Source organism: Camelina sativa, chromosome 7, assembly GCF_030686135.1.
Source record: "Camelina sativa cultivar CO46 ecotype springtype chromosome 7, ASM3068613v1".
Taxonomy (NCBI): Eukaryota; Viridiplantae; Streptophyta; class Magnoliopsida; order Brassicales; family Brassicaceae; genus Camelina; species Camelina sativa.
In genome coordinates, this window is record NC_141886.1 from 16,064,707 (window position 1) to 16,086,183 (window position 21,477).

General features: G+C 31.5%; 2 protein-coding genes and 1 pseudogene across 3 annotated transcripts; all 3 read left to right on the plus strand.

The window, feature by feature from the left end:
* The first annotated feature begins 1,300 nt into the window (after positions 1 to 1,300).
* Positions 1,301 to 16,809, plus strand: LOC104704593 (disease resistance protein TAO1-like; annotated as a pseudogene). Its single transcript, XR_015561979.1, has 8 exons — positions 1,301 to 1,656; positions 1,744 to 2,823; positions 2,940 to 3,183; positions 10,713 to 12,238; positions 15,311 to 15,474; positions 15,680 to 15,736; positions 16,323 to 16,388; positions 16,493 to 16,809. The product of XR_015561979.1 is annotated as a disease resistance protein TAO1-like (transcript).
* A 1,939-nt stretch (positions 16,810 to 18,748) lies between these two features.
* LOC104704595 (disease resistance protein RBA1-like) lies at positions 18,749 to 19,648 on the plus strand. Its single transcript, XM_010420653.2, has 3 exons — positions 18,749 to 18,963; positions 19,083 to 19,328; positions 19,465 to 19,648. Exons 1-3 carry the CDS (start codon positions 18,749 to 18,751, stop codon positions 19,646 to 19,648), a joined length of 645 nt encoding a protein of 214 aa, XP_010418955.2.
* Positions 19,649 to 20,322: 674 nt separating this feature from the next.
* LOC147941290 (uncharacterized) lies at positions 20,323 to 21,477 on the plus strand. The gene is made up of 3 exons (XM_087458453.1): positions 20,323 to 20,362; positions 20,890 to 20,985; positions 21,038 to 21,477. Exons 1-3 carry the CDS (start codon positions 20,323 to 20,325, stop codon positions 21,475 to 21,477), a joined length of 576 nt encoding a protein of 191 aa, XP_087314579.1.

Genomic DNA, 21,477 nt, shown 5'->3' on the forward strand with positions numbered 1-21,477 from the left:
TCAGTATTCAACAGTTTTTCAGTATGAGGGTGGAGGCAAACTGGATGACCAACCAGTCCGGCTATATGCTCGAGACCTTCGCGGTTGAAGAATTCAAGAGGGACTCCATGAAAGTCAAGACAGACAGGAACCATAGACAACTCTGGCTTTTTTGGAATAACATCCGGAGACCACTTCGCAACAAACAACGTTTGGCCATCTATTTGCCAAAGGCACTGACTTAGGATTCTCCTCCTCGCATTCAGGCAGGGGACTTTGAAGAGAAAGGAGTTACCTTCCATTTTGGATACAGATATGTCTTTATTCTGTCGACTCCATATCCCATTAACAATAGCATGGACTGCTCCTCTAGCCGGCGATTCTTCATAAAATTGGCCAATAATAAAGCTATCCCAAGCTTTTTTGTTCTTCTCAATAGCAGTGTTTGGGATAGTAACACATACCTCTCCGGAGTCAAGGGTGAAGGGAGAACCTTTCCGCTGTATTTGAGAAACCTCCCTTGAGCAAGGCTTTCCAGGGTTGGTCTTCTGTCGCATCACCTGGAGGACGGTGGGACATCATTGTTGTTTTTGTAGTTACATCAGGTCGTGAGGATTCCTTATCAGAGCTGACTGTAGCTACTTCGGCGACATTTGTCGGAATTGCATCCGTTGACACTGTAGCCCTAGCAATTGGGGATCTCGGGTTATCGATTGCTGGTACAGAGATCTCCAGATTGGGGATTTTTGAGCAGGAATCAGTGCTTTTGTTGTTGGCTGATTTCTTGACGATTTCAGGCAACACATTTACGGGGGAGCAGACGGAGTCATTGCCAACTGATTTAGGGGAATCATGTAGGGTTTGTCTCTCAGGAGAGGTAGCAGACGAGGCGGATCCAGTGGAGATGTCGCCTGGGGGTTTCTTTTTAGGCTTATGTTTGCCCATAATGGGCGGTGGGGACCGACGCCGAGATCGGCGAAGGTGGTGGGAGAAGGAAGAGGATCGCGTTTTTGGAGATAAAAGTCAACTCAAAAGAAAAGTCAACTCTCCTTTTTGATTCCCAATTTTATATTCACCTTCTCAATGTGTCTCCCATTGTTCATTATAAAACACCAAACACAACATTGGATCTTATATACTCTTTGGATTTTTCATAACGACATGAATATATGTCCTCCATACAAAACAGTCTGATGCAGTATCTCGTCGGCGGATGTGAAGTAGAAACCGTGTACGTGTGAACTTAGACTAGTCTATGGAAACTTTTTTGCTCTGACTGAGTCCAAACATTGAAACTGAATATGTGTGACTTCGAATTTTGATGGAGACTTTCAATGAAATTGCTTGTGTATTTCATATCATTACTATTTCCTTCTTAGAACTAGAGTACCACAACCATTTTTCTAAGATTGCTGTTGTCTTGCTCTCCAAGAATTATGCTTCTTCGTCGTGGTGTCTTGACGAATTGGTGAAGATTATGAAGTACAAAAAAAAGTTGGGTCAAACGGTGATTACCATTTTCTATGAAGTAGATCCAACTGATGTAAAGAAGCAGAAGGGAGATTTTGGGAAGGCCTTCAAAGAAACTTGTCAAGGTAAAACTGAGGAGAAGATTCAGACATGGACCAAAGCTTTAAAGGATGTGGCCACAATCGCAGGTTACCATTCAAACAACTGGTTCGTGTTCTTGACTTACTTTCATTTTTTCTTTTAATATATCTTTGTAGCATTCGAACTGTATAAGTTGATCTTTCTTTTTGTTAGGAATGATGAAGCAACCATGACTGAAAATATTGCTACTGATATTTCGAAAATGCTTAACCATTTGACACCATCACGTGATTTTGACCATTTAATTGGGATGGGAGCACATATGGAAAGGATGAATGGGTATTTGCGTCTAGATTTGCATGAAGTGAGGATGATTGGGATTTGGGGTCCGGCCGGGATTGGGAAGACCACCATAGCAAGGTTTCTGTTTAACCAACTCTCCGGCAGTTTCCAAAATAGCGCATTCATGGTGAATATCAGAGTAAACTATCCAAGACCATGTCTTGATGAGTACAGTGCATAATTGAAACTACAAGGAGAAATGTTGTCTCAGATGATAGACCAGAAAGATGTCGTGATTCCTCATTTAGGAGTTGCACAACAACGGTTGAGACACATGACAGTGTTTCTCGTTCTCGATGATGTTGATCGGTTAGCACAACTAGAAGCCTTGGCAGAAAATGTTGAGTGGTTTGGTCCTAGAAGTCGGATTATCATCACAACAGAAGATCTAAGAATTTTGAAGGCACACGGGATCGAGCATATATACAAGGTGGCTTTCCCATCAGATGATGAGGCTCTGCAAATGTTCTGCATGTATGCTTTTAACCAAAAGACCCCTGAAGATGGTTTCGATGCACTTGCTCGTAAAATTACATACCTTGTCGGCGACCTTCCTTTAGGACTAAAGGTTATTGGATCCCACTTTCGAGGATTGTCCAAGGAGGAGTGGCCAATGGAAGTATCAAAGTTAAGGACTAACCTTAATGGGGATATTATGAGCATTTTGAAGTTCAGTTATGATGCTTTATGTGCTGAAGATCAAGATTTATTCCTTCATATAGCTTGCTTTTTCAACAATAAAGATATAGAGATAGTGAAAACATTTCTTGCGGAAAAATTCAAGTATTTGAGTCAAAGGCTTTACAGTTTAGAGATGAAATCTCTCATATCTATCGTCGGTTCTGTGTCAGGCGAGGATGACCGTACACGCATTGAGTATATAAAGATGCATAATTTGCTTGTCCAATTAGGTAAGGAAATCGTTTGTAGACAATCTTTCTCTGAACGTCAGTTTTTTTTTTAGTGTTGAGGATAGTTGCGAAGTCTACACAGCGGTAAGTTTTGGCACTTTTATTTCATGCACTTTTTTATATACAACGTGAATTTATCTTATTATCTCTACCTAGTTTTGGGTCTGTTTTTCAGAAAGCCGTTGAAGAAATGTATAATCTCCAGTACTTAAACGTCGACAACAATCATCAAGACATTATTTCTTATCCTGGATCTCTGAACTTTGTATCTCCAAAGCTACGATTACTTTATTGGTCGGATTTCCCGATGACATCTCTACATTTTACGCATAACCTGGAGTTCCTTGTTGAGTTAAGGATGAATGGCAGCAAGCTTGAAAAGCTGTGGGACGGAACTAAAGTAAGTCATTTGATATTATTTTTGTCTGTAAAATTTCAAGTTTTAAGTTCAATGGTATAGAGTAGCTAGTAAGTGAATCATTGGGCTGTTAATTTGTACATAAAATTAACTTTAGTTATGAGTCCGTCTGTTTATATCTATACTAGAGTTAAATATTTAAAATATTCATAATTACTCATAATTAAAATAAATTATAAGTTGTATAAGTTGTATTTGTTAAAATATATTAACAGTTTATATAATATTTAAAATATTTAAATTATAAGTTGTATTTGTTGGTTAAATATATTATAATTGTTAATTTTATGGTTTAAAGTTTAAACCATATAATACCGCAATATAATTTATTTTTTACACAATATTTATTTAATCAATTTAATTAGATATGTCTATTCTCTGATACCAATAGTGTTAATAACTAGATATTCACCCGCGGTACACCACAGGGCTATATTTTTTGTTTAGAAAGGTAAAATAAAATTTATTTATTATATTAACTATATATGTAAATGATATCTTTTGTATTTTGTAAATTTACTATAGTTTTACATCAATATATTATGTAGTGTATACTTTCCATTGTCTACATGTAGTAGTTTATATGTAGTGTTTAATCGGAAATCTCAGTTGTTATTATTGTCTACGGTAAATCAATTGTGTTTAATGTTTATTACAGTTTTTTAGAGAATGGATTAATTAAATATAAAATATTTAATGCTAATGGGTGTTGGTCCAATACTTTTAGAAATTTGAATAAGAGAAAATCTTCTTCAATTAGATTCCAACTTTAATATTATTTAAAGTAAAAAAATAATTTTAAAATTTAATGCCAATGGCATTTCTTGTAAATAGGTGTTAATTTCAGAATTTATTTCATAAATGTCTCAATATATATATATATATATAATGAAATGATGTCTTACCCGTGTAACACCAAATTAATGATATTTTCAATTTATATAAATATCGTCAAAACCTGTCATGCTATATAACTCCCTCCCAAGATATTTTAACTTGCATTATATCATCTTTAATTTTTAACATTTTTTGTTTTATATTATAAATATTAGATTGAGTTGATATGTTATTTATTAAGATTGTAACTATTTATATTTTATAAAATTGGCGCTTCTTATAAAGTTTAAATATTTATAATCCTTAGAATTCTTAAAACGGATGAGTATTTCTCATATTTGAAGTTTCGTAAAAGTTGAAATATATTATTAATATTTTAAAGGTCTTTTAACTTTTTTAAAAATTGAAATATTTATAATATTTAAACTTCTTACAAAGTTTAAATATTAATAATATTTGAAACTTCATAAACATTTAAATATTATTAATATTTTTAATATTTTATAAAATTTAACTTTCTAAAAAATAATTTATACTTTTTCTAAAATATAAATATTTATAATATTTATACTTTTTCTAAACATAAATATTTAACTTTTTAAAAGTTTTAAATATTTATAATATTTAACCTTTTAAGAACCGGAATAAACCAAATAAAAGTTTTTTAAGTTTTAATGCCTCATAAATCAAGATTTCTACTCATTTGTATTATGAATCATTTTGGTATATTTTATAATATGACTCTGAACCATTGCCCAATTTTTTTAGGCGATGTGGGATATTGTACCCTTATTTTTTATTCATCTATTGAGTAATATATGTCCGTTTTTTAAAATTTTGTATTACATCATATGCAGAAATAATCACAATTTTTATTAACTAAATGTATTATAGAATTATTCAAGATAATTTAAATATAAATTCAAATAAAAATGAAAAGGAATCATATATTTATGTTTGAATGAGTTAGAAAGATTTCCTTATTTTTTTAAATCTTATCTATAATTAATTTTGAAAATTTTGGTAACTAATATTAAAATCAATGCATTGAATGCAATTTATTTCCAAAATATTTTTTTTTGTCAAAAGTTGCTGCAAAAATACTAGTATAGATATACATTTTGGGTTCTACCCTTTTATTTGTATTTATTTACAAAGTTAATCCCTAAAAAAAATTCCAAAATAGCATTACTTCAGATTTTGTTTCTTAAATATTTTACATACCATTCCAACTAAAAAAATACAGCAAAATCAATATGGAAACAAAAACTATGTTAGATTTAATCACACCTTCTATTGTGTATTGAAAATATTTTATCCATGTATCATTTGCTAACAAAGAAAACAACAATTTGATTCCTATTTTGTTTTTCAAAACCTGTGAGCTTGGATTCTTAATGTAAAAAGAACTTCGATCCATATTTATTTAATTATTATAATTAATATATATAAACTTAATAAAATTTTAAAATATTACGAATATGTAAAATTCAAATTTTTTAAAAATACGATATAATATGGTTATATAGTAGATGAGTTATAAAGAGGACATGTTGGAATTAATAAAATATCATTAAATTTGTGTTAACACGGGTTAAATCCTCATTTTATTATTTGTCAATACTTTTAATATTAGATTATTTGACATAGAAAAATTAAGTTGATTTAACTAAGATTGTGTAAAATAATTAAATGATTAGAAAAGTTGTGATTAATCATAGCGTATAAATGACTTACTATGTATTTAGATCCCTTATTTTTTTGTTATAATAATTAAAAATCAAAACAGAATCTCAAACACTAAACAAAACAAACTAAATATAATAAACAAATGGTCATGAAGTATATTATGGGTTAAAAATTAATATAAACATTTAGTCGTACAAACGGTCGGAAATTTAGTTATTCATTATTTAACAAATAAATACATTATAAAATAAAAATTATGTGCACGCGGTGTACCGCGGATTAAAATCTAATTACTTATTCTTGTAGTCAATTTCACATATAGTAAAGAAAACAATTAAAACTCTCCTTTTACTCCTTATTAATACACTACTAGATTCGGACCTTTACGTGCGGGGTTGATTTCAAAAACTAAGTTTGGTTTATAATATATTACGTATATATGAAGTTATGTTTGTAAATGTATTTTTTTTTTAAATGTTATAAACATTCAATATCCATATTCTACCAATTTTGTATTTGATTATTTTTTTAATTCGGTTAAGACAAAAGAATGATCGGATTTGTTTCTATTATCAACAAAGATAATCACATTAAAAAATAGTAAGAGAAATGTGGTATGTTACAGTAAATACGTCACGTTCCCTATAGTTAAGTTTTTATTTAACTATTTAATATTGTATATTTTAGTCCAACAAATAAGGAATATGTAAGAGATTTAGTCATGCATGTATGTACATAGTTTTCTTAGTAGATATATTTAGGGTTTATTGCACTCACACCCACTTTGGGTTCAACTTGTTGCACCCACACCCACTTTACAAACTTGCTATACTTTCTTAAGTTTGCTGCTTAGGTGTCATTGTTAGTTGGACAATTTTGCCCCTCTCCTCTTTCTTTCCTTATTTTCTTTATTTTTCTCTTTTTTTGTTATTAACACTTTAAATAGTTATCATAAAACAAATTATCTATTTATTTATATACAATATGTTATGATTATATATTTTTTACATTTTAAGATACATATTGCTATATTTTTGATGAATTTTTAGATTATAAAATATCCATTTCTCGATGAAAATTTGTTCAATGATAAGTGGGTAATCAATTACAGTATTGTTAATAGATAGATACTTGTGTTTATTCATATAGAATAGAAGTACTACACATCAATTCAGGTGACTATGACAACGTGTCCATATGGAAATATATGGGGTTATAGTGCAATTTGTGAATACGATATTTGTCCACATGAATAACTATTTGTGAATACAATATTTGTGGATACATTATTTGTCAAACTTATCCAAATGGATAACTATTTGTGGATACAATATAAGTAATGAATAACACTCACACAACAAAACTCAAACTTTTCCCAGATCGAACTAAAACAAATTCAATATTAAAAAGTTCACAAGACCACAATTAATCAGTAAAATCACAAAATCACAATAAAACCAAGAAAACCCAGATTGAATTTCATATAATCGAAAGTGATAAAAAGATCTAAAGATTTCACCTTCTCTAGATTTCCACCATTGTTGGAATGGTTTTTGAAAACTTTAGAAAACGAATGTGAGAGAGAAAGAGAGAGAAACATAAATAAGCTTTTATCTTTCAATGGATGGGCAAAAGCAAAACAAGGAAGAAGAAGATGTATTGTTTGGTTGAATAATTGTGAGAGAGAGAGATAGAGAGAGAGAGAAAAAAAATAGAAGGGGTTAGAAGGAGTGAAGGGTAATATGTAATTAAACTTGAGAAAAGTATATGAGTAGTAGAAAGTGAGTGTGAGTGTTAATACTTTTGGAGAAAGTTGGTGTGAGTGCAAAATTCTCATATATTTATTTGATATAGCATTTATAACATACACTTATATTGGTTTGCTTTCATCCAGTTGTTATCATTTAGATTTAGATTGACATGATAGCTAACCCGGATCGAATGTGATCAGGGTTAGTGATTAACAAGTATTATGTTAAACTTGATAATTCACAAAAACGTATGCGTAGTATTTACATATAAGAAATATATTGTGGGAAGTGTTTTTAGCCCAAGTGGTTACAGCACCATCTCTGCGACCGATCTCACCGAGTTCGATTTCGATAAGTCACGTTACCAGGCATAGTAGGGATTGACTATAAATCGGATATTTTTCGATGACAGATATATATATTGTATACGAAATTAGATTTACGTTGATTCAATTTTAACCAAAAACTGTAAATTTTACCTGCACATTTGAAATTTATGAGCATTAATTAATAAAAATATAAAAAATTATTTGAATCTTAATAGTTACTATTTATCCATTAAAACTATCCTTAACAATAAAAACTTGAATTTTTAACTTATGTAACTGAAGATCCCTAAAATTTTCAGTTAGTATATATTATGAATTAATAATTTTGGAAATTTATGATATTCGATTTTTTGAGATACTAATGAATCTAAATTCCAAATTTTATAAGAGGAATATGCTACTTTTGAAATATTAACTTATGGTTAGATTATATATGACATTTATAATAAATGTTTTTATAAAAAAAAATTGGAAAATTTCTATTTTTTTTTTTTTTTTTCCTTTTTTAGTATGAATTAATTAGTATAGCTTCGTTTATTATAAGAAAAATAAAAATCTAGTATATTAATTGACGATTTGTATTTACGGAATAATATTAAATTGGATGGTCGTGTTTAAAAATCTCAAATAATATATTTCCAAAATTAAATAAGTTGGAATATATACAATATCAATCTTAATAACCACATTTGTTATGGAAACTTAAAAAACGAGTTCCTAAATTTTGGCTAGTTATCAAGTTGTTGATTTAAATTCGATTAGTAGGTAAACAAAGATCCACTTGTTTATTTGACCAGGATCCAACGGGTCATAAATATACTTTTTATTTGCATTTTCCTTTATTCAAAAATATTATATGTTTTCTTCACCAAAAAAAAAACATATTCTACGCTTTAGCCAAATATTAAACAGAACTGTGAATTTACAATTTCAAAACAGTTTTATAAAATATATTAATAAAAAATTTATATTTTATATCACACATATATATCTTACACTATGTGTGGATAGATACATAAATCTACTATAAGATTACATGTTCTTTTCATCACTTTTAAAGGTCTTTCACTCATGAGAGTTCAAAAATCTGCTTAGACTACATACACATTATTTACTTGAAGGTTATGTGTCAACAATAACGTTATATTTTATTATACCATGTAATTTAGAGACTATATAATACATGAACTTAATTTATTATTGGTGCAGTGACTTACCTCTTCAATGGCTAATAAAAACTTAATTGTTGCATCTTCTGCTTTCCTTTTGCTTTTGCTTTTGCTTTTAGATACTCAAGATGTCATTGGGTTAATCAAGCAGTAATCGTTTGTCAAGCAGTATTTATACAAAAACAAATAAGCTGTCACAATTTAGGTTTATAGGAAAATATTTCATTATTAAAAATATATATATATATATATATATATATATTTAATAGTTATGGTTCCTAAAATTTCTCCGAAAGATTTGGTTAGTAGTTTAGGTTGATAAGATAACAATTACTAATTTTTAGAAGTACATATAGAGCTATTATCAATGCATTTCGATAAAGGAAAAATGTTTTTTATACTTCGTAAACTGTCAATATGAATGATTACATATAAAGGAAACATATTGTTGACTGTTTTGATTTTGTTTTTATTTAATTGTATTAAATTGATTTGTTGTTTCCGTAAAAAACTAAGTCAAATAAGTTTACACATATATATTTTCGAATTTAAGTTTTGATTGTTATGGAAGCAACTTTAAACAACTTCTTAAAATATTAAGTAATTAAAATGTCGATTACCTTGATTATTCAGACTGATGCATTATTAGGAAATGTCTTAATATTGTACTTGTTTGGATACGCGCTTATTTCCGATTTATGGCTAATATCTGTATGGCTCCACAATTTCTTATTTATTGATATCTGTTTGGTTTCAATGATTATACATATCATTATTTCTATTTGAGTGAGATTTCATTGTAATAATCTTTAACTCTATGTCTACTTATTAAAAATGCTTCTCTTTTAATAGTATAGATTTCATTTGATATACACTAAAACATCTATAAATTAATAATGTTGGGACAATGACAATTTACTAATTTATAGTGATATTAATTTGTCTAAAATTAATAAAACTTAATTTATATTGTAAATTAATAATTATTAATTTGTAGATATATATTTAAAATTGTTTAAATTTTTTTAAAATTATGAATTGAGATAAGTCTATCAAAATAAGATTATACTTTAGTATGTTATCAGTTTAATTAGAATTGAATTTTTAATATTTAGAAAACTTTATTGACAATAAATTACAAATACTCTATAAATCTATCAAAATGAAAATGGTTCATATGTAGAAATTGAAAACTTTTAAAAACTAAGCTATTTTTATGACATGTTATAGAAAATCCTTTATCCTTATAGTTTGAAAATACAATATAACAATTATTTTCAAAATTTTAAAGCATACATATATTAATATATATATATAGCATGATTATAATTTACGATAGTATTGAGACCATATTTTACATAGAGATTTCAAAAAAATATATAATCTTATTATCTTATCAAATTTTATTGTTTTTTACATTGATCGACTTGGGACAAACAAAATTTATTAATTTAAAGAGATTATTAATTTATAGATGTTTTACTGTAAGTCATTAATAAACTAAAAATTAGGATAATACTACAACTCTGATTCATAAAGTTGCATTGTAAATACAAAATGGAAAGTAATATAAAACAAAAAAATTTAACTCTGACAATTAAAAATAAATGGAGGGAGTATATTTTACTTGCATATCCGTTTTTTAGCATGGAAATGTATATTTTTGTACTTGTTCGTTTAATTTATGTGTTCAACTTCTAAGTGTAAAAATGTAATTGTGTATTTTGTCTTTACAGCTGCTTCGAAATCTCAAGCTGATGGATTTGTCCGATTCCAAAAACCTGAAGAAGCTTCCTAATCTCTCTATGGCCATTAGTCTTAAGGTGTTAGATCTTAGTGGTTGTTCAAGTCTGGTGGAGCTCCCTCCCTCTATTGGGAATGTAACTAATCTCAAGAAATTAAATCTCAGTGACTGTTCAAGTCTGGTTGAACTCTCTTCCTCTATTGGGAATGCAACTAATCTCTTCGAATTAAAACTTCGTGGATGTTCAAGTCTACCAAAGCTCCCTTCCTCTATTGGGAATTTAACTAGACTCTGGTACTTATATCTCGATGGATGTTTAAGTTTGGTGGAGCTCCCTTCCTCTATTGGGAATTTAACTAGACTTCCGTACTTATATCTCGATGGATGTTTAAGTCTGTTGGAGCTCCCTTCCTCTATTGGAAATTTAACTAATCTCTATGACCTAAAGCTTAAAGGATGTTTAAGTCTGGTGGAGCTCCCTGCCTCTATTTGGAATGCAACTAAACTCAATTGTTTAGATATCAGTTGTTGTTTAGGTCTGTTGGAACTCCCTCCCTTTATTATGGATCATCCTCGTTTCAACTTCTTATTTCTTACTGGATGCTCAAGTGTGGTGGAACTCCCTTCCTCTATTGACAATTTAATTGATACGGAAGGCTCATTATATCTTGATGGATGGAAGATTCTGGTGGAGCTTCCCTCGTCTATTGGGAATGTAACTCGTCTCAGAACCTTACATCTTCAAAATTGTTCAAGTCTAGTGGAGCTCCCTTCCCCTATTAGAAATTTAACTAATCTGAAAAGATTACATCTCGATGGATGCTCAAGTCTAGTATCACTCCCAAAGCTTCCAGAATCCCTAAGGTTCCTAGAAGCACAAAATTGTGAGTCCCTAGAGAAACTAGATTGCTCATTTTGCAATCCAAGTATTTGGCTCAACTTCGTTAACTGCTTCAAACTAAATCAAGAAGCAAGAGATCTCCTCATCGAGACATCAACTGATAAATTGGTGATCTTACCTGGTAAAGAATTGCCTGCGTGCTTCACTTACAGAGGTTACGGGAGTTCCGTAACAGTGAAGTTGAATCAAAAGTCTCTTCGTACATCAACCAAATTTAAGGCTTGCATCTTGTTTGAAAACAAAGGTTGGGAGGTTCGTTGGCACACAATTGTGTGTTTACCAAGAAGAATAAGGCTGGTATTCAGGAACGAGGGTCGGTGTCTTGTTGCATTGGTTCCAAACTGACTAATTATCCTGAATGGTGTCCCATTTCAATGGATCATCTATACATTTTCCAAGTTGAAGTAGAGGATCAGGTGCCTTCGATCCACCGAGCTTGTTTTTTATTTCTGTTGCAGAAACAGTTACAGAACTAACGAAATAAAAGAATGTGGGATAGTCCAGCTCTTGGAGCATCATGTTGATGGCGAAGAAGAGGCGTGTGAAAAGAAGTTGGAGGAAAATGTATTGGAGCTAGAATCAACCTGGGATGCTGACGAGATCTGCGAGACTATTCAGTAAGCTCCTATTTCGTTCACACATGTTATATAAGGATATACTGTAAGTTTATAAGAAGGATCTCAACTCCTTGAAGATGAAAATGACCAGAAATTTTAATGATTTTATTGAAGGTTACAGCTCCTTTGTGACAGCGTTTTGTTTGCACCACAAAGATAATACAACAAACGGTCGGTTTGGAAACCTACTTGCCGTGTTACGCCCGAAGTCATGGTAACAAAGATATTACAAAATGTAGCAGTTAATTAAGCTTTTTTTTTTAAATGAGGATTGTGAGTGAAAGTACATACTCGCGAATGGCATGGTAGTATGGTACACAGTATAATGTAGCTGGGGATTTGCTTTGCCGTTTGCAGATTTGGTACTTGAAGCAATACTTTGAAAAGAAGAAGCTTATTTAGATAATGAATTAGTTTCTTGTTGAAGATTACTAGATCCAAACTTCCTCTGCTTTCTTTCTCTTACTATCTTTAGAACTGTTAGTGTAAAAAATTTGTCTCCTTTTACATAGACTTTTATAACTGGACTCTATTATAAGAATCTGAACTAAAATTCTCTTGATAAAAATAAAAATAAATTTCTTGGAATTTTGACTTCTTGTAAGGATGAATACAATCGAATAAATGTAAGATGCATGTCTGGCTATTAACTCATGGTGTTACTCGTGTGTATCAAATTGCAAACTTGGTCTAGATCTTAATTTACTAGAGCGTATACTATACCATACTGAACATTCATCAGAGTTGTACTCTAACTTGAGAAAAATAGAGGACTCTTGTCGCGCGACAGAAATTCAAGGGAGATGAAAAGCGATTGCAAAATCCTTAAAATCAAGTCGCGCGACAGAAATTCAAGGGAGATGAAAAGCAGATGAAGGAGAAGCAAATGAAAGCAAAGACAAATTTTTGATCGCCAGTCGCTGTCGCTGCCATTCTCTCCTGAACAGGGCCTATATATAGTTTTGGTGATGGATATGACGATTACTCGTAACTTCGGTGAAATGTGTTTGAATCTGTTTGTGTAACGTCAAAGAGAGAACATAGCAAAAGTTAAGATAGTCCTGAGTCTTTTAGAGTATGTTGTGTGGCTTGAGCTTCACGTATCACGTTTACGTTCTCCTTATGACTGAGAACATGCTAATTTATTGTTTTTATTTGTGATGAAATGGTGTTATTTTGTTGGTCATGAACTATTACAATTTCTTTGTCAAGTTTTTATTTTCTTTTTCTATTCTAGGAAGCCCTGTTTTTAAGCGTGCCGCGCAACACAATTAAACGACTAAACCAATAACTGTTTTTCTACTCAAATCCTAAACCAGCCGCAACTTTGAAGTGAGAGACAAGAGTATGGAGTTGGGGTTTGGTTATATAAATTAAATTTATGTGATATTACTTAAAATGTTGATAAAATTTTAAAGATAAAAACTTGAATAAATCATAAGTAAAATGTAAAACCGAATAATAAGAAAACTAATGTCTATTTTGCTAATTTTTGCTAATTGTTTCTATAACGCATTACCACTAGATATTCATCCGCGGTACACCGCATGACTATTTCTTTTTAAAATAAAATATAATTTGTTTTGTAGATTAACTATATGTATAAATAATGTTAATTTTTGTTTTTTAAATGTGCAAACTTACAGATATAGTTATATTAGTTAGTGTATAAAAGATTTTGTTTGAGGTTTATTATTTTATATTATAGGAGAAAAGATTGTTTTGTAAAATTAGAAACTTAATATTAATTAAATTAATTATAAACTTAATATTTAATGTTAAAGGGAGTGGTTCCAATTGTTTTGGAAATCTTTTTAGGATGGGAAATCTTGTTTCCAAAATCAAAACTTAATATTAATTAATTAAATAAAAAACAAATTAATAATTAATGTCAATGACATGATTGTAAATAGGTTCAAACTTCAGGATTTATTTGCTATAAATCTCCAAAAATGTATATATAGATTCAAGAATATAGGATAATGACATAAGAGTTGAATCACCTGCCAAGTCACACATTTCTAGGAAATTGCATTCTCTTCCCTCATATCGCTTCTGAAATGGATTGCCCTTCGAGTCAATCACTACAAGAAAACAAGGCGATTTCTGACGGAATTCCCGACGGACCAATTCCCGTCAATTATTTCTAACGGATTCTCGACTAATATGCGACGAGAATTGAACTGTTGTAATCTGTTGGTAATTCGTTGGAAATTACCGATGGGATTTAGTCCGTCGGGAATTCCGGACCATATCCCGACGGAATCCTAATAGATTAAGTCTGTTAGACAATTTTGTCAGAACTCCGTCGGTATTCCATCGGTCATATGAATATCAATTGAGTTTGTCAAATAGAATTGAAATGTAAATATATAAAACCTGAATAACTCATAATTCCGTTGGTTATCTGTCGGGAACTCCCGACGGATACCCGACAGCCCGAAAAGTTTTCTCGGATTTAAGAATTCAAACGCATTTAACACGTGTTTTAAACTTCGTCGGAAAACCATTGGGTAAATATCAACAGATTACCAACAGATTTTTCCGATGGGTTTAGGGTATAGGGTAGAAATATGAAACTTTATAACTTAACAAATTCACAAACACTATTTCTTATGTCTTAAAACACTTACAATCAGTTTTGGTCTATTATATGACTATAAGTTGAAATTTTCAAAATTTAACATGATTTCATCATAAGTGTTTCTATATACACTTACAATGTTAATTAAGAGTTTGAATGTTGTGAATCACTAAATTTAATTTTTTTTTTTGTTGGTTTTTTTTATGAAATAGATTTGGAAGCTATGAAGTATACTTATTGTAATGGTAATTGAGTAGTAAGATATTTTTCAAACTATATATATGTAGTTTTTTGAACTTTTATCATATATCCGTCGGAAAACTGTTGGTATCAAAGAAAATTAAAAATTATTCTGTCAGGATTCCGTGGGATAAAAACACAAATTTACCGCGGGAAATATTTTTCCCCAAATAATTTGGAATTTGCGGGAAACTTATGTTTAATATTTTTTTTTTAATTACTTACTCTAAACCACAAAAACGTTTCAGTGTCTTATGTCTCATTCTATACCTAGATATCACTTCTTCTTCCTCACCCATATTTTTCTTCTCCCGATCCACTTCTTCTTTTTCCCGTTTCTCCCTCTTTCTCTCTTCTAATTCAAAGATTCTGTTTCTCATATCCACCACAACCACTCAACTATGTAAGATTTGTATCCTTTTATCTCAAATATGTTTGATTTGGGATTTGCAATGTTTGGGTTGAATTATGTTAAGAGTAGGTGTTAATTATGTCAGATTAAGAAGTTGTTAGGTTGAAATAACTTTGATTTTGTGTTTTCCATGTTTAAGAATTGGGTTAAAGGAAACTTTTCCTAAATAAAAAATCGGATCTGCTTAATTGATATATTTGTTAAGATTCGGTTGATCTTACAATTGGGGAAAAGAAACTCAAGCTTGCGATTTGGGACACTGGTGAGAAAACAAAAAAAATTGAAATTTATGTTCATATCTTTTTGGTTTCAATTTTAGATGTCTAAGGGAAACCATTGGACAATCCTGAGTTTGAGAATGTTTTCTTCTGTAAAAAAATTGGACCACAATAATGTGGAATATTTTTCAATTTCTTTGTCTTAGTCACTGTTACCTAAGCTTGAATAAGAGTCTTGTTTTCGGAAGAGTTTGCCTAAAGCTTGAATAAGAGTCTTGTATTTGGAATGGTTTGGAGATTGGTATCTTGTATATTTAGAATAGATTATAGATCAGTCTATTGCCTTTAGAATAGTTTAGAGATTAGTCTTTGTATTTACAATATTTTAAAGATTAGTCTTGTATATTTAGAATAGTTTATAGATTAGGCAACAGTATTACTTCTTAGATTAGACTCTTGTACTTAGAATAGTTTAGATATTAGACTCTTGTACTTGGAATAGTTTTGAAATTAGTCTTGTATATAGAATATTTTTGAGATTGGTCTTCTTGTATTTAGAATAGTCTCTTGTAACGTTTCAGTTTCTCTGTTATCTCTGATTAGTTTTTGGGTGCTTTTCTGATTACTCAGCTGGGCAAGAGAGATTTAGGACGCTAACAAGTTCATATTACAGAGGAGCTCAGGGTATAATTATGGGTATGTCTCTCTTTCTTGATGAACATAATAATTTCTTATCCTTTATCTATTGGGCTGCACATTATTGATCTTTGCATGTGACTTTTGGAACTCTCTATCTGTAGTATATGATGTGACAAGGCGAGATACATTCGCAAATCTATCAGATATATGGGCTAAGGAAATCGACCTCTACTCAACCAATCAGGATTGCATCAAGATGATGGAAAAAGAGAATGAGAGGAACAAGCTGAGAGATGAGGAGCTTGCATCGTTCATGGCAGAGATGTTATCAAAGTTCCCTGTGAATTCAAGTTCTTAGACCTATTTTCACAATATTTAAGTTTTATTCACCATTTTCTTTTTCTTTTTGATTTTTGGGATGATTTGTGATATTGTATTTTGGAGTTCCAAATTTATGAATTTAAATGTTATTACCTAATTAGTAATTGTTGTCAAAAGAAATTAGAGAAAAACATAGCAAAAACAGAGAAACAGAGCAAAAACAAAGAAATGAATCGTTATAATTGTCGAGAATCTGTCGGTAACCGTTGTTGGGTATCCGTCGGGAATGTAGCCGTCGGAAAATCCGTCGGAAATAATGAAAATATTTCTTGGGAAACAGTCAGTTTCCCCTTGCTATTATCTGTCGGGAAGTTATCAATGGCCGTCGCTTATTATTCTGACGGGTTCTCGACTGCTACATCTCAACGACAATATCTGTGGCCATTTCGTCGGGAACAAAAGTCGTTGGTAATCCGTCAGAATAAAATGCCGTTGGAAATCTGTCGAATATCTGTTGGAGATACTGATGGATTACCGACAGATTTAATATTCCTGACGCTCTAGAACCGACGGACTGATGCTATATGTAATCCGTCGGTTTAGATCGTTCCCGACGGGTTACTGACAGATATGGCCGTCGGTTTGCGGCTGTTTTCTTGTAGTGAATGTCACTCCAAATATGCATGCATTGTGGTATCAAGATTTTGTACTTGAAACAATGCTTTGAAAGGAAGAAGGCTTATTTAGATAAGAGTGATCCATCCATGGTAGTGTTTCGTCAAGAATACTACAAGTTAGTGTAAAAATATTTGTTCTCATTATTTTAATGTGTAATTTGTCTCCGATATACAAAATAAAGTGTGACCACAACACAACCCTTTGCTGAGTGAGAGACTTGAAAGAGACGGTAGGGTATCATCCACCTCTTGGAGCATCATGTTGAATGAGAGGTTCAGAGGTGGGGACGAAGAGATATTGAAAAGAGATCTTATATAAGCTCTGACTTCGCGAAGCACATAAAGCCATCGGATGTGATAAGTGACTAGGCTTCTTCGTAATCCTGTTATATTAAACAGATAACGACTCTGTTTTGTTTGTTTGTTAGTTTTGCTTCTTCATAGCAAAACAAAAAAATTATCTGCTAATAAAGAAAAAAAATAGTTAAGTTTTTTTTATCTTCTTGATTTGTTACTAAATACAAATTATGAGATGTTATATAGACGATTCTACCACGTATAATTTTCTATGATTCTGTTAGATTCACTATAAACTTTTTTCTTGACAGACTACAACGATTTTTTCTCCATGCGAAAATCACGGGGAACGATTCTAATTATCCATCATCGTAGATTTTGTGTAAACTTGCTTTCTTAATCTGTAAACGAATGGGTAATTAACGTTTGATCAACTATTAGGTCAAAAAAGCTTTTACAAGTATCTTTTTGTAAAAAAAAACTTTACGTGATTTAAAATTTTTTTTTTTTAACAAAGGACAAGATCAGCTCAAACGAGTCCATTACAAAAAAAATCGTTTACACGTTAATGAAGTGTTTCGGTTGATTATTACTTATTAGTACTGTATTAGATAAGTGTCTCTCACTAGAAACGTTTCCAGTTATTATACACGCGCACCGCCAAAATAGAAATACTTCTTGATTAATTTATATTTTCTGGTTTTTTTTTAATAATCCACAAAACGCCCTAAATTTGTCTACATGTCAAAATAGTTTATGTTTGCACAAAAAAAAGTCAAAAACTCAAAATAGTTTAACACGTCATAGGTGACAACAAATTTCTATGAACGTCACTATTACAGTATTACTTAACAAAAGTACAAAAAAATAAGTAGGCCGCCGTTTTAAAAAAGAAAACAAAAGTGGTATGCGTACGTTTATAAAAATAATATGGGTATCCGGAGTGAATTTTCCTAACAAAAGTTTATTTTTCCTACTATAAACACAGTACTCACTAGTTCATTTATAATAGCATATATATATATATATTTATTTTTTACATTTATAGTAGCATTGCAAACACTTCATTTTCTATTCACATCTCTTCGATTTCGATCTTTTGCCCATTTTTACAACCGATCGATGACATTCTTCTCTCGCATTCAAGACCATCAAGTGTTCATAAATTACCGCGGAGAGCAGCTAGGCTACAGCTTCGTTAGCCATCTTGTTGATGCCTTTGAGAGGCACGATATCAACTTCTTCGTAGACAAATACGAGCTGAGAGGACAAGACCTCAAAAATCTATTTTTAAGGATTGAAGAGTCAAGGATTGCACTGGTCATCTTCTCAACCAGGTTCGCATTCTTTTTACGTTTTTTTTTTTTTTATAGAATACCTCCTTATAATAGATATAAAAGTACTAAAAGTTAACAGCAAGCTGGAATCATCATCATCGTCACCATTTTCGATATAGGTATCCGGAGTCTAGTTGGTGCATGGATGAATTGGTGAAGATAAAACAACTTTCGGATAAAGAAAAGCTACAAGTCATTCCGATCTTTTACAAGGTGAAAGCACGAGAAGTCAAAAATCAGACAGGTTTGTTTGGTGAAAATTTCTGGACCCTCGCAAGAGGATCTACCGGAGATCAGATCAAGAAATGGAAGGAAGGTTTGGAGTCTATTTCCGACAAGATGGGTTTGTCGATGAAAGACAAGAGGTGCTTTTGACTCGTATACTCTAAAGTCAAATGAAATTTTTTTTTTGACACGTATTGGAATCATATCTTTTTTTTTTCCCGTCAAATATTGAATGATATTTTATAGATGAATCATCAAGTTATACTTTATTCGCAGCTCTGAAGCTGTATTCGTCAAGGAAATTGTGACGGCGGTTAAGAGAGTTATAACAGCAATTGGACTCGAGGAAGGAAATGATAATCATGTCAATCATGTTACAGCAAAAAAGAGAAAGACCGGGAATAGCAATTGCCTATGTGAACTTCCCGATTTTAAGAGGAGCAAAATCAGAAAGCTTTGACGTATATTATTTACCTTTTTCTATACATTGCTGATTAATTTCCTTACAATCTAGCTTGAAAAGTTTCAGTCTTCGGATGTGGCTTTTTCTAATCATGAATACGAGATAAAAATTTAAAATATAATTTATTCAAAACACAAATTGTAGTAATTGATACTTGTAGTAGTTACATAGTACTTTAATCCATTGATATAATATAAACAACTATTATTTAAATTTTAAAATTGGTTGAAACCTTTTAATGAAACACATTCTTATTTTAGAGCTTTCATATTTATCCTGATAATGAGATAGATAAACTTATTACCTTCTTATTTCTTAGTTATGGTTATGGAGATTAATTGCCCTTTTTTTAGTATAGATATATATAGCAGAATATAGTATTATATCAAGCAATATCACATGCAAATGTCGTCATTACTCTTTTTAAGTCAACATACGCATTTGTATATTTATCGACCATGTAGTATGTGACTTTGGCAATCAACCGAATGATATAGAAGTGTTGTTTACATGAGAAAACATGGTTTTTAGTGCAAAAGTTACGAAGAAACAGGAAACATCACTAATCCAGGATATCCAGATTTACAAACATTACAAGCAAAGATGAGAGCACAATGTATTAGGATATGGTTATGTAATTATGTTATAGAAAGCCCAATAGAAGTCACTATATGGAGTATATTGAAATTGCAACAGCTCTCAAGGTAACAGGTAGCTGTGAAGTGTCTCAGAGGACTGATATGCTGACGTAGCATGGCGTGCTGACGTGGAGAAATATTGTGGATACGATGACAAGATGCGTGAGAAGGAAGGAAGAAGAGATCAGGATATACTCGAAGATATTGAGAGTATATTTGATAAGAAGAGATAAGAAAAGATATTTTCTTAGAGATAAAGGAATATTTCTTTTTAGTTAGGATTCACAAAGATCTAGGCTAGAGATCGTTTATGGGGTTATAAAATGACGAGGGCTAGCCGCAAAAAAAGTCAGCACTCGTGGGATAAAGTTTGTGAGTTTTGTAAACCTTTAAGCATATACAAAAAGCTTTGAAGGTGAGTGTGTGTGGTATACTCTTTTGGTTCAAGTCTTGTAAGAAACGAGGGTTTTTATAAGATTGATTAAAAGCGTTTGCTTGGCGCGTTCCAAGTGTGTTTTTTTGTGTGTTTGTGTTCTCTATACCATAACAATTGGTATCAGAGCAGACACCTGATAAAAAGTCTGATATCTTTTTCAACAGGTGAGATCTTGCGACTAGGGTATGGAGAAATCACTGGAGGTTGTTACGTTACAAGGGCCATTGAAATTGGATCCAGAATGCTTCGATTACTGGAAAGTCTCGATCCAGCAGGTCATCTCGAGCATTGACATGGAAGCTTGATTTGCAGTGGAGGACGGCTGGTCTCATCCAACTGAGAAGAATGAAGATGGTGAACTGGTGCAAAAACACAGAAAGAAGTGGACAGCTGAAGAAAAGACTAAGGCCAAACACAATTCGCAGGCGTTGTCGGTCATCTTCAAATCTCTGCCGAGAGATATCTTCAACCAAGTTCAAGGTTGTGTGTCAGCTAAAGAGGCGTGGGACATTCTGGTCGTCACTTTTGAAAGAACTTGTAGAGTTAGGCGCACAAGGCTGGACAATCTTGCGTCTGACTTTGAAAATCTGCAAATGACTGAAACCGAATCTGTGGCAGATTATAGTAGCCGGTTGAGTGGTATTGCTCAAGAGTCTGTCGTTTTGGGTAAACGATACAAGGACAAGAAACTGGTCAAGAAATTCCGTAGAAGTTTACCTGACAAGTTTCAACCGCACAGGTCTGCAAATTGA